This window comes from Neophocaena asiaeorientalis, unplaced genomic scaffold (assembly GCF_003031525.2).
Source record: "Neophocaena asiaeorientalis asiaeorientalis breed wild unplaced genomic scaffold, Neophocaena_asiaeorientalis_V1.1 scaffold240, whole genome shotgun sequence".
NCBI classification, from domain to species: Eukaryota; Metazoa; Chordata; class Mammalia; order Artiodactyla; family Phocoenidae; genus Neophocaena; species Neophocaena asiaeorientalis.
In genome coordinates this window covers 6,725,962-6,740,701 of record NW_020185331.1, presented here as the reverse complement: position 1 = coordinate 6,740,701, position 14,740 = coordinate 6,725,962, and the positions used below count along the sequence as shown (strand labels likewise).

Below are 14,740 nucleotides of genomic sequence, written 5' to 3'. Positions count from 1 at the left end.
AAATCCCAAAAAAAAAAAAAAAAAAAAAAAAAAAAAAAAAAAAGGGGACGTGGGGAATAAAAGGTATTAAGATTGTGAGGGAAGAAATAAAACTTTGTTCTTAGATGACCTGATTGTCTATGTAGAAAATCCCAGAGAATCAATAAAAAATCCTTCTGGAGCTAAGTGATTATAACAAGGTTGCAGGGTGCAAGTTTAATATACAAAAGTCAATTGCTTTCTTATACAAGCAGTGAAGAATTGGAATTTGAAATTTAATACCACACAATAGCATTTACGTTAGCACTGAAAAAGTAAAATAGGAATAAATCTAACAAAATATGTACAGGATATATATGAGAAAAACTATAAAACTCTGATGAAAGAAATCAAGATCTAAATAAATGCATAAATATTTCATGTACATGGGTAAGAAGACTCAGTATTATTAAGATGTCGATTCTTTCTAACTTGGCATATAGATTCAATGCAATTCCGATCAACATCCCAGTAAATTATTTTGTGGATATCAATAAACTGATTCTAGAACTTACTGATTCTAGAACTGATTCTAGAATTGGGTAGGACTAACACTACCCAATTTCAATATTTACTATAAAGCTACAGTAATCAAGACAGTATGGTATTTGTGACAGAATAAACAAACAGATCAATGGAACAGTATCTTGAAATATAGTCAACTGACCTTTCACAAATATGCAAAAGCAATTTAATTGAGAAAGCATAGTTTTTTTCAACTAATGGTGCAGGAGGAAATGGACATTCACATGCCAAAAAAGAAAAAAAATCTAATCACAGATCTTACACCCTTCACAAAAAATTAACTCAAAATGGATTGTAGACCTAAATGTAAAATACGAAAACTATAAAACTCCTAGGAGATAACAAAGGAGAAAAATCTAAGTGACCTTGGGTTTGGTAATGACTTTCTAGACACAACACCAAAAATGCAATCCATGAAAGAAAAAATTGATAAGCTGGACTTCATCAAAATTAAAGACTTCTGCTCTGCAAAAGACACTGTCAAGAGAAAGAAAAGACAAATCACAGGCTGGAAGAAAAACCTTTGCAAAACATATATCTGATAAAATACTGGTATCCAAAATATACAAAGAACTATTGAAACTCAACAATAAGAAAATAAACAACCCCATTGAAAAATGGGAAAAAAATCTGAATAAACACCTTAACACAGAAGATATACAGGTGGAAAATAATGATGAAAAGATGTTCAACATTTTTCGTCATTAGAGAATTGCAAATTAAAACAATACTGCACACCTATTAGAATGTCTAAAATCCAAAGCACTGACAATACAAAGTGCTAGTGAGGATATGGAGCAGCAGAAACCCTCATTCACTACTGAGGCAAAATGGTACAGCCACTTTGGAAGACAGTTGGCAGCTTCTACAAAATTAAACATACTCTTACCATATGATTCAGCAATTGGGCTTCTTAGTGTTTACCCACATTAGTTGAAATTTTATGCCCACACTAAAATCTGCATGTGAATGCTTATAGCATCTTTATTCATAATTGCCAAAACTTGGAAGCAATCAAGATGTCCTTCAATAAGAGAATGAATAAACCAACTGTGGTACATCCATACAATGGAATATTATTCAGTACTAAAAAGAAATGAGCTATAAAGCCATGAAAAGACATAGAGAAACCTTAAATGCATATTGCTATGTGAAAGAAGGCAATCTGAGAAAGCTGTATGGTTCCCTCTGTAAGACATTCTGGACAAGGCACAATTGTGGAGACACTAAAAACAATCAGTGGTTGCCAGAGGTTCAGTGGGGAGGGAGGGAGGGATGAAGAGGTGAAGCATTTTTAGGGCAGTGAAACTATTCTGTATGATACTGTGATGGTGGTTACATGTCATCGTACATTTGTCAAAAACCCATAGAATGTATAACACAAAGAGTAAACCCTAATGTAAACTATGGCTTTAGTCCATAACACTGTATCAGTATTGGCTCATCAATTCTAACAAATATACCACAATAGTGCAAGTTGTTAGTAACAGGGAAAATTGTATGGATATTGGGAAGGGCAGGGAGGGAAGTGCAACTCTCTACTTTCTGCTCAAATTTTCTGTAATCCTAAAACTGCTCTTTAAAGCAAAGTCTATTAATTTTTTAAAATACCAATTGTGATTTTTCTATTTCTAGGCTTATTCACTAGGAAATTCATTGAATTTCCAAGTAACTTATTTCAATTATGTTACACAGAAAAAAAAAACTTTATTTCACTTTTCTAATCCTAATTAGTTATTATGTGTTACTTAAATTGCATTAAAGGTAATAGTTAATATTTGTTCAAATCAGAAGTATTGACGTTGAAATTGTAATTTTAATCCACATAAATAAAATGAAATTTTATACTAAATCATCAGATTGACATACTAGAAAGGAATTTAGAACATACTCCATAGCAAAGTCTTGTTTTCCATTTGAGTTTTCTTTTTCTTTCTTTTACAGACTCTCACACAGTCAGGAGAAGTTTGTGTTTGGGGTATAGAGGATGGTGCTTGTGTCAGCAGGATTTATCTGAATATCCCAGTAAGTGTGCCTTATAAATGAATTTAAAAATATATATATTGAATTCTACTCCAACCTACTTTTTCATATTCACATGTCAATAGTCTGTGGAAATACTCATTACAGAGGCCTTATTGCATTTTTACCTTATGTATTAGAGTAATTCTTGTGTATAAAGTATATTCCACAGCCCAGAGGGTGGAACATAAGGTACTCTATTGGTGTATGGGAAAGAAGAAGATTTTCTGTGGTGGTAGTTATTCCTGAAACCCTAATGGTTTATATCTCACTCAGGCTGTAAGTTCATTGTGGATTGACAGGTTCTCTGCTCCACATGGCCTTTAAGGGAACAAAGTCGACAGAGGCTCCACCAGCTAATAGCTCCTCAGTGCCATGGTATGGGAAGAGTGCTGGAAGGTCTTGAATTAGCAATTAAGTGCTTTTACTAAAAAATGATACATCTCCTTGGCCATAACTAGATAAATGACCCCATCTAACCTCAAGAGGATTGGTTAGAAATGAAAGAAAGGGACTTCCCTGGTGGCGCAGTGGATAAGAATCTGCCTGACAACGCAGGGGAACATGGTTTCAAACCCTGGTCTGGGAAGATCCCACATGCCGCGGAGCAACTAAGCCCGTGCGCCACAACTGCTGAGCCAGCGCTCTAGAGCCTGCGAGCCACAACTACTGAGCCCGCGTGCCACAACTACCGGAGCCCGCGTGCCACAACTACTGAAGCCCGCGTGCCTAGAGCCCATGCTCCACAACAAGAGAAGCCACCACAATGAGAAGCTCGCGCACCGCAACGAACAGTAGCCCCGCTCGCCAAAACTAGAGAAAGCCCGCGTGCAGCAACAAAGACCCAGTGCAGCCAAAAATAAATAAATTAAAACAAACAAATGAAAGAAAAGTACCACTCTAACCAACATGAACCAAAAATTAAAAAGTGGGGGTTATTGACTCAATCAACTATAAAGTATAGAGTTTGTCTGGGCTCAGCTGTGGCTTGATCTAGCAACTCAAATGATATTACCAAGGATCTTGTTTTCCTCTCTGTCTGTATACTATGTCTTTAGTTTCATCTTAGGCTTCATTTAGTGGTACCCAAATGCCACAGGTACCAACGTCACATCAGATCATCAGGGAAGAAAGCCTCCTACAGTAGGAGGAGGAAGAGAAAAGTTTTCTCCTTTTCAGAAGGCTTAGTAAATACCTCCTAATGTCTTAATAATAACCCTGAACTAATCACTGTAGACAGGGGGATGAGAAATGCTAACTGGCTTAAAGTCAGCCAGGAAATGGGAGTCAGATCTGTTCCACTCAGCCCTGAAAATAGGGGAGAGATGGTTTCTCAATGGATATTCAAGAAATTTTCCAGAAGGAAGGTGTGTTGATGCTGGGTGGCAAACCACAATTCCTTACCTAAACCTAACCCTAGCCTACCATAAGGTGATACCATTCTTTCCACCATGTTCGTGGTGCATTTTACATAAAATAATATTTTAAAAAATATAAAAAGACCAAGAAACAGTGGTAATGCTATTTTTTCTTAAATTATCATTTTCTGTATTACACAGTTCTAGATGAGATATGGATCTTGGTAGTAGGAAGAGAAGTTACAATCCTTCTCTGTTATAAATTAAAATCTCAGTTATAATACAAGATGAAGCATCATACCTCACATAAGAGGATTACAAGATGCAAAAGGATGCAAGAGGATTACAAGATGCATAAAATTCAATGAGATAAAAAACTCATCCTAAAAAGTAAAGATAAAAATTCTTACCTGAAAGAATATGTGTAGATTCCATAATCTATGTGACAAGGTTTATATGTATTCATTTCTGTTAGAATTACTAGAACTAGAAAAATCTTAAAGCTCATCTGATCACACCTTTTACAGATGAGAGACATAGAGATGTTTAACAACCCACCCAAGGGTCTGTATAATCAGGACTTACCTTGCACTTCCTGGCTAAGGAGGGATATAGGTACCACCAAAAGGCCCTCTTTCTGCTTCAGATATCTTCCCTTCTTCTGATCAGAGGGGAGAGATTCGGACGACTGTCACAGTTAATTAGACAACCCTTCATTGAGCTCCAAACCAGGCATTGTACACTCATGTAGTTCAGCTCTTACTGGGGAGAGTCAGTGGTTTCTCCTTACTGGAGGATACTGCTGCCCCGTGGGGAAATGATAAGTGGATTGACCCAGCAGTGCTGAGGCCAGATCTCCCTGCCTGTGCTGGGGACTGTGCTCCCCATGAGCATTTTAGGCAGTGGTCCTTAGAGAACCCTGCTCAGCGTCATGATGGCAGGATGCATGAACACTACTAGCTTCCCCTGATGGTGCCTGCTAGGGTAACTAAGACCCCTCCAAATATTGCTGTACATATTTAGCCTAGTCCACAATAGCCCTGGAATGGAAGGTAATTTCAACTGATTATTTTGAGGAAACACAGACACACAGACACACGTACACACACACACACACACACTGAGATCTCCCATAAAGGCTTTTAGCTAAAAAAACAAACCCTCACCACTTCGCTTCCAGTTTCATACTGAGATACCACTAAAGATTCAAACTGGTTAAGGCTTGGAAAATTCACTTTAAAAAACAAAACGAAAACCTGCTCAATGGGGAAACTGTGCATTCTAAATGGGGCAGGACACCTGAGTTTTCCTCTGAGCTTTGTTACAAGCTATGGGATCCTGGGGCAAATTGCTACATTTTTCTTTGCCTCCGTTTTCTAGTCTGCAAAACAATGATCTCTTTAAGATCTTTTCTATTTCTAACATTCCATTATTTTATTCAAAACAAACTACAAAATGTAATTATGTTACCACCCCTTTCGAGTTGGGCCCCAGTAGGGGTCCTCTTCTCTGGTGTTGCCCGTGCCAATCGATTGAGACTGAGTTTGGTTCAGAAACAAAGGAAAGTTTTATTCTTTGATCAGAGAACGGAGAGGTGGGAGCTCTCGCTCTATAGCACAGGTTTTTGGGACGGGGGATGGGTGGGGATGCTCTATATGGTTCTCCTCATTGCGGGGACGCGGTGGGGGGGTTGGAGCTCTCGCGGGGCTAGTGCAGCTGTGCTGCTCTGGCTTCACATCCAGGTTCTGGGTGCAGTGTCTCTGCGCACTGCCTGCCACTGCCGCCATCTTGAATTGCGGTGTCATTGGCAGCGCTTCTCCACACGGCCACGGAGGCGAGGTGTCACCTTCCTGGTCTGAAGTGCTGGGTGCAAGACTGCGGCACACAGCACCCTATGAGCAAGTGAAACTAGATGAAGCACAAAAGAAGAGGTTAGACCTTATCACCTAGATTCCATCTTATTTTTCCCGGGAAACCCAGTGGGCTTTGTCAGTGACAACTATAGAGGAATGAATCTGATTCCTTAAGTATCATGACAAAAAATTTATTCTCTTAGACATCGTCTTCTGTAAATGATCGTGACATAAGCAGGAATCTGTGATGCATTTCTTTGGTGACAGGCCACATGGTCCAGTGATATATTGGGTTGGCCAAAAAGTTCTGTAACATCTTATGGAAAAACCCAAACAAACTTTTTGGCCAACTCAATAGTTATTTTCTTAAGTCTTCCTCAGTTATGCCAGCATCTCAGGATCTACCGTTATCCAGCAGTTGAATGCTGATTTTTAAAAATCGCTAACATTCTATAAAGATGTCCAAAAGATGCTAGGGATATATTTTAAATTTCTTATTTTTCATTATTATCAGGTATAATAATTTTGCAATCATTTAAGGATAGAAATGAAGCCATGGTTTAAAGTTCAAGCAATTTCCTTATATTTTTATCATTCTAATTTTAGGATAAAAGAGGAGGATGTACAGATTGCTGTGACTTCTTATGCTATCGATTAGCTGAAGAATGTTGAGTGTATAATTTGTAATACCACACAACACTTGCCACTCTTCTTGTTCTGCAGGCTTTTCAAATAAACTGTAGAATTCTTATGTGAGGGAGAGCAGGTTTCATTTTCTGGCACAGTGAAGTTGAGCATCTGGGGGGTTATTTTATTTTATTTTATACTGAATTGTAATTGATTTACAATACTGTGTTATTTTCAGGTGTACAGCATAGTGATTCAGTATTTTTGCAGGTTATACTCCATTATAGGTTATTACAAGATAGCAGGTATAATTCCCTGTACTCTACAGTATACCCTTGTTGCTTATCTGTTTTATGTATAGTAGTTTGTGTCTGTTAATCCCATACCCCTAATTTGTCCCTCCCTCCTTGTCTCTTCCCTTTGGTAACCACAAGTTTGTTTTCCATATCTGTGAGTCTGTTTCTGTATGACGTTTATTTTAAACAGGCAACAGTTCTGGCTTGCTCTCCCTCCTCCCTCTCTGCAGCCGTGGGGACCAAGGGTGGCTTTGTCCACTTCCTCAACATCCAGGACGTTGAATCCCCTCACTCAGTTCATAAGGCCTATCTCTCTGAATCGCCCGTGCAGCACCTCCTGTAAGTAATGCCTGCTTCTGCCAGCAACTTTGTCAGGCCTGTCTGTTGAGAATTCCAGTGAAGCCCTAATTTCTTTTAAGTTTTACATGTATTGTTTTGAAAATTAATATATTGACTCGGTTCTACCTTCAAGAAGTACAGAGCAGTGTATGGTAAAGTTTCCCATGCTTGTCCCTGAATACCCAGTTCTCCTCGCTGGAGGCAGCCTGTTACCAATTTCTCATGTCTTTTTTCTGGATATATTTTATTCACAAACAAGCAAAAAAGATAAGTACTTCCTTTTAATTATATGAATACATATCAAGCACTTAGAGTGTGCCAAGCACTTCTGTTGTATTAACTTCATGAGATAGATATTCTTATTGTGTCCATTTGAGAGATAAGGGAGATGATGCACAAAGAATTTAAATAATAATTAATATTACACGCATAGTAAATGGCAAGTTTTAGGATTTGAACCGAGGCAATTGGGCTCCAGAGTCATTGCCTTGGCTCTTACAGGGCAGCAAACCATATACAATGTTCTGCACCTCAATTTTTTTTTTTTCAACTTAATGGTATGTCTTAGAGAAAGTCTTCTATCCACACATGAAGACCTTCCTCATTCTTTTTTACAGCTACATAGCATTCCATTATATGGGTATACCATAATTTTTAAAAGACAGTATACTGATGGACATTTAGTTGATTTCAATTTTTTTTTTTTTTTTGCTGTACGTGGGCCTCTCACTGTTGTGGTCTCTGCCGTTGTGGAGCACAGGCTCCAGACACGCAGGCTCAGCAGCCATGGCTCACGGGCCCAGCCGCTCCACGGCATGTGGGATCTTCCCGGCCCGGGGCACGAACCCGTGTCCCCTGCATCAGCAGGCGGACTCTCAACCACTGTGCCACCAGGGAAGCCCGATTTCAAATTTTTTGAAGCAATACTTTTAAGAAGACAGCATAGAGCATTGGATTTAGATTCATGTTATTATTCTTTCTTTCGTTATATCATAATAGTAAGTATTAATAAGAAATGACATTTATGCCCTGCTTTACAGCTTGAGGTGCTGTCACACATCGTAGCTTATTGAGTGTGATATTTGCCCCACATTCAGAAAAGTATTATGCTTGTTCCTATTTCACAAGTGAGATAATTTAGGTTCAGAGAGGTTAAGGGAAGCATTTGCCCAAGATTGCTCAACTAGAGCCGGGAGGAGCTGGGTTTCCACCATCTGTGTTGTGCCTACAAGCTCTGCTGCCTCTGGCTCAGTGGGGAAGGGTCTGTAGTCTCCCTCCATTTACATTCTGCTCCTCTGTACTGTATTTTTTGGTGCTCCTTTTTCAGATCTTTCTCTCTTACCCTAATTTGCATTTCCCACTTGTTCCAATTTGATGATAGGATAGAAACATTTCACTACATTCTTCCTCTTTCTGCCAGGATGGGTACTAAGAGGCATTGGAATGTTCCACTCATCACTACTTTGACAATTGCTTATGTCCACTTGAAATATTAAGAAAGCTTTACTGTCATATTTCATTTACTTATGATGAAATAGTTACCCATTTTGAGTGAATACTCTTGACCGTGTACTTATAAGTTGCAATTGGGAAACAGTATTAGCCTAGAATGTAATGATTACATTTATATATAATCACTCGCCTTTTATAAGGTCTGATAATATTAAAAATCACAAACCATAAGAATAGCTGGTTTTGGATGTATCTCCATGCTGTCATTCAATAAATTTGTTTACCATCTTATTAGTGAAACAAGTAGAATCTGATAATCAGATTTCTTCTTTTCTAGGTATGACCAGAGAGGAATATATCTATTAGTTGGAACATCAGAAGGACACGTCTTTGTTATCAATGCCAAACCCTCAAGCTTATTTCAGATTCTTGGATTCATAGGTACTTACGTAGAATGCTTATTAACTTAAAATGTTGGTCACTTTATTCCAAAGAATTTAAAGTTGTGAAAATGGGGCTACGGTGAAACAATTACTTGTAGCATGTTTTCTAAAACAGAGACATTTAAATAACTGTTCAAAGTTACTTAAGAGAATTCCCACATCATATTTAGAGGTTTCGGTACATGTACTTGGTACATAGTTGATGGTAAATAAATCTTCTTGAATCAATTAATGAAATGGCTAAATGTTTCTAATGTTACTACAAAGGAACGTTGGGTTGGTTTATCCCTGAAATACTTTTTAAATAACATTTGATCTCTATTTAATTAAGATATCCAAAGAAAGTTTTGTTCCATGCATCTTTAGAGTTTCCTCTTTAAACAAAATGACATCCAGCTTTTGCAGTAATGTGCATCCAAACGCCCAGGTAAACCACAGATTTGGTAGGTGAGATAGCACATAGGTGATAAATAATAAGAACTAATACTTTTCTTTCTGGCTTTTCATACCAAATATGTATGTATATTTTAAAATCTATGTATTGATTTTTAAAAATTGAGTGCCTGCTAGGTGTAAGATGCTGAACCTAGGCTCTGTAGGAGCATCGAAAGATCAAGGAGACAATTTAGTGGAAGAGTAATAGCAGAGATCTGTGTAGGCTCAGGGGAAGAAGCAATTAATTCTGCCATGTGTGAAGAAAGGAGTGGAAGTGATGGGGTGGCACAGAGGACTGGGGGAGAGTTTTCCAAAGACTTAAAGTAGTGGAGGATGGGGCTTGTTGGTATTCTAGCTTGGGACAAAAGTTTGAGCAAAGGCACTTGGAATGGTAAGAAGTCTAGTGTTAACAGGTAAATAAGAGTTTACTAGATGATGATCATGGTGAAAAAGTCTGAAAGAAAGTGGAGCACGCTGAACATCATTCCAAGGAGTCTGGACTTTGTTCTGTGGTTAATGACACATCATCAGATGTTTTCAAGATGGGACTGGTGTGATTTGACTTGGTTTTTAGAGGATGACTCTGGCATCACTGTGAAGGCTGGAGCAGAAAGGCAAGAGAATGGAATAAAAAAGACGAGTTAGGAAACTATAATATTACAGTAACTTAGGCAAGAAATGATATTAATCATAACAATAGCCAACATTTATTGAGGGATTCCTTGCCATGTGATAGCCAGTATTCTAAGTACTTGGCATGTGTTAATTCATTTAATTCTTACAGACAACTTTTATGAGGTAGAGACTACTGTTATGCCCAATTTAAACATAAGGCAACTGAGGTACAATGAGGTTAAGTATTTGTTCAAAGCCGTGAAGGTAGGTGGTGGTGGAGCCAGGACTCAGACTCAGGAAGACTGACTTCAGGGCTTGTGCTCTTTTCCACAATGTACGAGGCCATGCAGCCGTCATGGGAAGAGAAAGGAGGGGACAGCTCTGAGTGATGGAATTGGTAGGACTTGAAAATTGATTATATGTGAAAGGGAGTGATCAGCAATGACTCCAAAGTTTCTAACCTGGATGGTGGAAGTTTGTGCTGTCATCAATTGAAGTAAAAACTCAGGGAAGGGCTTCCCTGGCGGCGCAGTGGTTGAGAGTCCGCCTGCCAATGCAGGGGACACGGGTTCGTGCCCCTGTCCGGGAGGATCCCACATGCCACATGCCGCGGAGCGGCTGGGCCCGTGAGCCATGGCCGCTGAGCCTGCGCGTCTGGAGCCTGTGCTCCGCAACGGGAGAGGCCACAACGGTGGGAGGCCCACGTACCGCAAAAACAAACAAACAAACAAAAAACCTCAGGGAAAAAGAAAGTTATGGAGGTAGAGGGATAGGGTGATAGCTCTGTAGAGTTGAAGCCAATAAACTCTTGCTTTGGGAATCTTTACCATAAATTTGGAAATGAAGATTTGTAGTTCAAAGTCTAATGATAGAATTCTGATCTTGAAATCCTGGAAGCTGATGAGATAGATGGTTTAAGACAGAAATGAAGCAAATCCAATTGTTTAATGAGGTCAAACAGGTAACCTAAATATGTAAATTAGATGACATGGAATGTGGTAGGACCTATGGCTGACCTCAGAATGGGTACCAGTCCTGCCTAAATGTTACATTTTTCAATATATCTGGTCAGTCAGAGTGTGGGATGGGAAAAGCTACCTACTCTGAAGTTGTGGGCAGAGGAAGACAAGGCAGTGAAGAAAACTAAGGATGGACCAGAGTAAAGACAGAACTGGGAGTCACCCACTCCAGGAAGAGCTTGAAGAAGGAAGGCTACGTGAAGGGGTGGATTGTGGCAGAAGTGTGAGTGGGGTGAGGGCTAGGATGAGGCAGTCAGTGTGTGAGCCCAGGGACAGCTACTCCTCTGGAACAGAGAGACAAAGAGGTTCAGGAGGGAGGGGAGGTCAGAAAAGGAAGTCAGTAAGTAGCAACTTCTGTTCTTAGAAGTTTGCAGTGGAGAAAAGAGAATTAGTAACTTCTAAAAGAGAATTAGAATTAGCAGGGTTGAAGGAAGGTCCTAATTTGAAGATAGGGGAGTCTTGAGGACTGAATAGGGGAAGCCATACAAGACACAAGGAAATTAAAAGAGGTAATTGATAGCACGTGGTGTAATAGGATATTAGAGGTGTGGGCTCAGAATCACAGATGGAAAGGGTTACATTTTGTTCCCACAAAAATGTCAAGAAATGAAGCAGGAAGATGGGTACAAACAGAGAAAATGTGAGATTCAGGATAAGAAAATTGAGGTCAAGTTTGTGTCAGATGTTTTCTGTCTTCCTCATTAAGTAAGAGGAAAGGTCATCCAGTGGACACCTGAGGGGGTGAGGGCTAGGATGAGGCAGTCAGTGTGTGAGCCCAGGGACAGCTACTCCTCTGGAACAGAGAGACAAAGAAGTTCAGGAGGGAGGGGAGGGACTGAGATGGGGCCTGAGAAAGTGGACACATGCTGAACAGTCCCTGGGGAGAGTGGCAGTAGTGAATCTGGAGAGAATCCAAGGTGAGCCCCAAGCACCTTGCAGAGGTCAGATCACCTGGGTTTCTGGAGGACAAACTCACAAAGGCATGTGTAATCCCACCACACCTGCAAAACCTTGACTACAAATGCAAAGAACACTGATGCCTGAGTTTATGCAGTATCGGGAATGGGCAGATGGCTGGAGTGGACATTCAAGAGGCCAGAGCGTGCAGCTGCTGCTGAGTGGGGTGGACATGGCAGACTCTGGAGGCCTCTCTGTCTGGAAGGAAGCTGAGTCCAACCGAGCTGGATTGAATCTGCCAACCCAGACATCTAATGTGGAGAAGCCCCCATCTGTTCATCAAAAATGTTTCCATCACTTATGTTTAAAGGTCACTTAAATATCCAGTAAATAAATTTGGATCTAAAGATTTAGTGAAGGCAGTTCTATAGTGTGATATCTTACCTGGGAGTATAAAAGATTCTATAAACTTATCAATGATGACTTGTGGTGTTGATTTCCATTTTCTTTCAGAGGTGGGCAAAGACATTTTACAAATATCCACAGTGTCTCCTTTGGAAACAGATGTAGTAGAAGTGATGGTGCTTTCCCCACTTCCAGAAACAGGAAGAAGCAGGCTGGAAATATTTACTCTGCCTAAAATACTACCACAAGGTAAAGAAAAAAATGATCAACAAATTCTGTCCTGGGCATCCAGTTGAATAGCTGCTATAGCTTTCCTTCTTTTTTTTTTTCTTTCCTGGTGATAGCATTTTTTTTCCTTTTAACATGTGAAGAGGTTAAAATGGCCACCACCTTTTCTGTGTCTTACAAAATGAAATTGATGTGGCTGCTACATAACGTGAAATGTGGACTTTCCTCTAGGTCCCATCATTCATATGAATCTGTCTTATTATCAGAGAAAAAACAGGATCAACTGTCACTTTTGTCAAATTGATTTGTCATTTTGTGATGTCTCTTTTTTGTAGCCTTAAATATACATAGTCAAATTCAGATAGGTTACTGTGTAGTTACATTCACTGATAAAATTATAAAGAAAGCTTTTGGGATGAAAAGGTCTGATAAAATAGACACTTTATTTTATCAATAGATAACAAATATATCTGGGTAGCTATTTTGCAAATATATAATTATAGAGTATAAAAGAGTCAAAAACCTCAAAGTACTTTTGTGTCTTAATTAAGACTCTAGACCATCATGAGTTTCTTTTAATGCTGTCTCTACTTAACTGATAAAATTAACCAAGACTGTATAAAAGATATTTTACTCACTACTAGTCATTTAATACTCAAGTATTTCCAATGGAGCCAAGTAGCTTTCCAATCATTTTTATCTCCTAATAGTTTCTGCATTAATTGAGCATTTAACTTTTTAATTTTGCTTTTCATAGTTTTCATAACAATTTTTAAAAAATAAAATCAATATATGGTGCAAGTGATTTCTCTTCTTCCCCAAATCTTATAGTTTCTGCAAGCTTTGCTGATGAACGAGGGAGGCTGAGAGATGCATTCATTCATAAGTTCGTGTATGAGATAGAGCATACTCTGTCCTCAGCTGTCTTGAACTTTCAAAGTAACCGAATATATGGCTTCTGTAACCAAGCGCCATACATCTGCAGCTATCTTCTTCCTGAAAAAGTATGCCAAAACTTAAGCGTGCTATCATTTTTCTTAGCCGTCAAGATTGACACATCGTATCAATTAGATGTGATCCATGCTTTAACACTCTAGTCCAGTTAACAAATGTCCTTATTATAGTAACATAATTTCTTTGAATTAGATATATGTTAGCATGATTTGTTAATTCATCATAAAATACATTTGAGCAACCTCACACTTACAACATCATACTTGTCAGATAAAAGTGCAGATGACACGATATTAGTTTAGTGCCTTTCAAAACTATTTTTTAAAAATCTATCATTAGAAAATCTGTTCCACAGGTGTCAGCAGCTACAGGGTTGATGATTCTGGGTGGAACTTTGTACCTGAGTCCTAAAGAAAATTGCACAAAATACCTAAACTATGTTTCTGGCATCCTTTCATCATACTCTCTTCAAACTTCTCCCATACTGTGTCATTTCCTGCTACATATACTGACCCAGATTATCTATCACCCTTGCTTTTCTAAATCCTTCAATCAAAGGGCTTCTCTCCCAGAGTAGACAATGTCAGCAAGGTCTGAGACAAAGACATTCAGAGATGGAAGAAATGGTTTATCATAAGGAGGATTCAAGAGAAGCTTCCTGGTGGAAGTAATATTTGCACTGGACTTTGAAAAATAAGTCAGATTTAGACATGAGAAATATTGCATGCAATCTTGGCAGGGAGGTGGGTTTCCTTATGTAGGGAGGGGGGCCAAATTGGTGGGGATGGGTTGGGGAAGGGCATTCCAGACAAAAGTCACAACACATGCAGAGGTTTGAAGGTGGGCATACATGAGAAACATGGGGGGAAATTGACTCATTTATTTTGACTTGAGCACAGGGGTATGTGAAATGGATTAGTGAGAAATAAAGATTGTCAGTTGTAGGCTGGGATTTTTAATGGTAGCTAACATACAAAGAAGGCTTTTCTTAGTTGGCCAAAATGAACTTTTACTTGCAATCAGAGATGGAAAATGTGGTGCAAATACAGGTGCCCATGGGCTTCCCTGGTGGCGCAGTGGTTGAGAGTCTGCCTGCCAATGCAGGGGACACGGGTTTGTGCCCCGGTCCGGGAGGATCCCACGTGCCGCGGAGCGGCTGGGCCCGTGAGACATGGCCACTGAGCCTGCGCGTCCGGAGCCTGTGCTCCGCAATGGGAAAGGCCACAACAGTGAGAGGCCCATGTACCGCAAAAA

The 14,740-nt window shown here is 39.4% G+C and overlaps 1 protein-coding gene across 1 annotated transcript in view; it reads left to right on the top strand.

Moving 5' to 3' along the window:
- CFAP43 (cilia and flagella associated protein 43) overlaps positions 1-14,740 on the top strand; it is a 99,956-nt gene that overhangs the window by 34,776 nt on the left and 50,440 nt on the right. Inside the window, exons 10-14 of the mRNA XM_024734977.1 lie at positions 2,488-2,568; positions 6,890-7,038; positions 8,828-8,931; positions 12,413-12,553; positions 13,364-13,536. Of these exons, the coding sequence (XP_024590745.1) occupies positions 2,488-2,568; positions 6,890-7,038; positions 8,828-8,931; positions 12,413-12,553; positions 13,364-13,536 (648 nt within the window). The remainder of the gene's footprint in view (positions 1-2,487; positions 2,569-6,889; positions 7,039-8,827; positions 8,932-12,412; positions 12,554-13,363; positions 13,537-14,740) is intronic.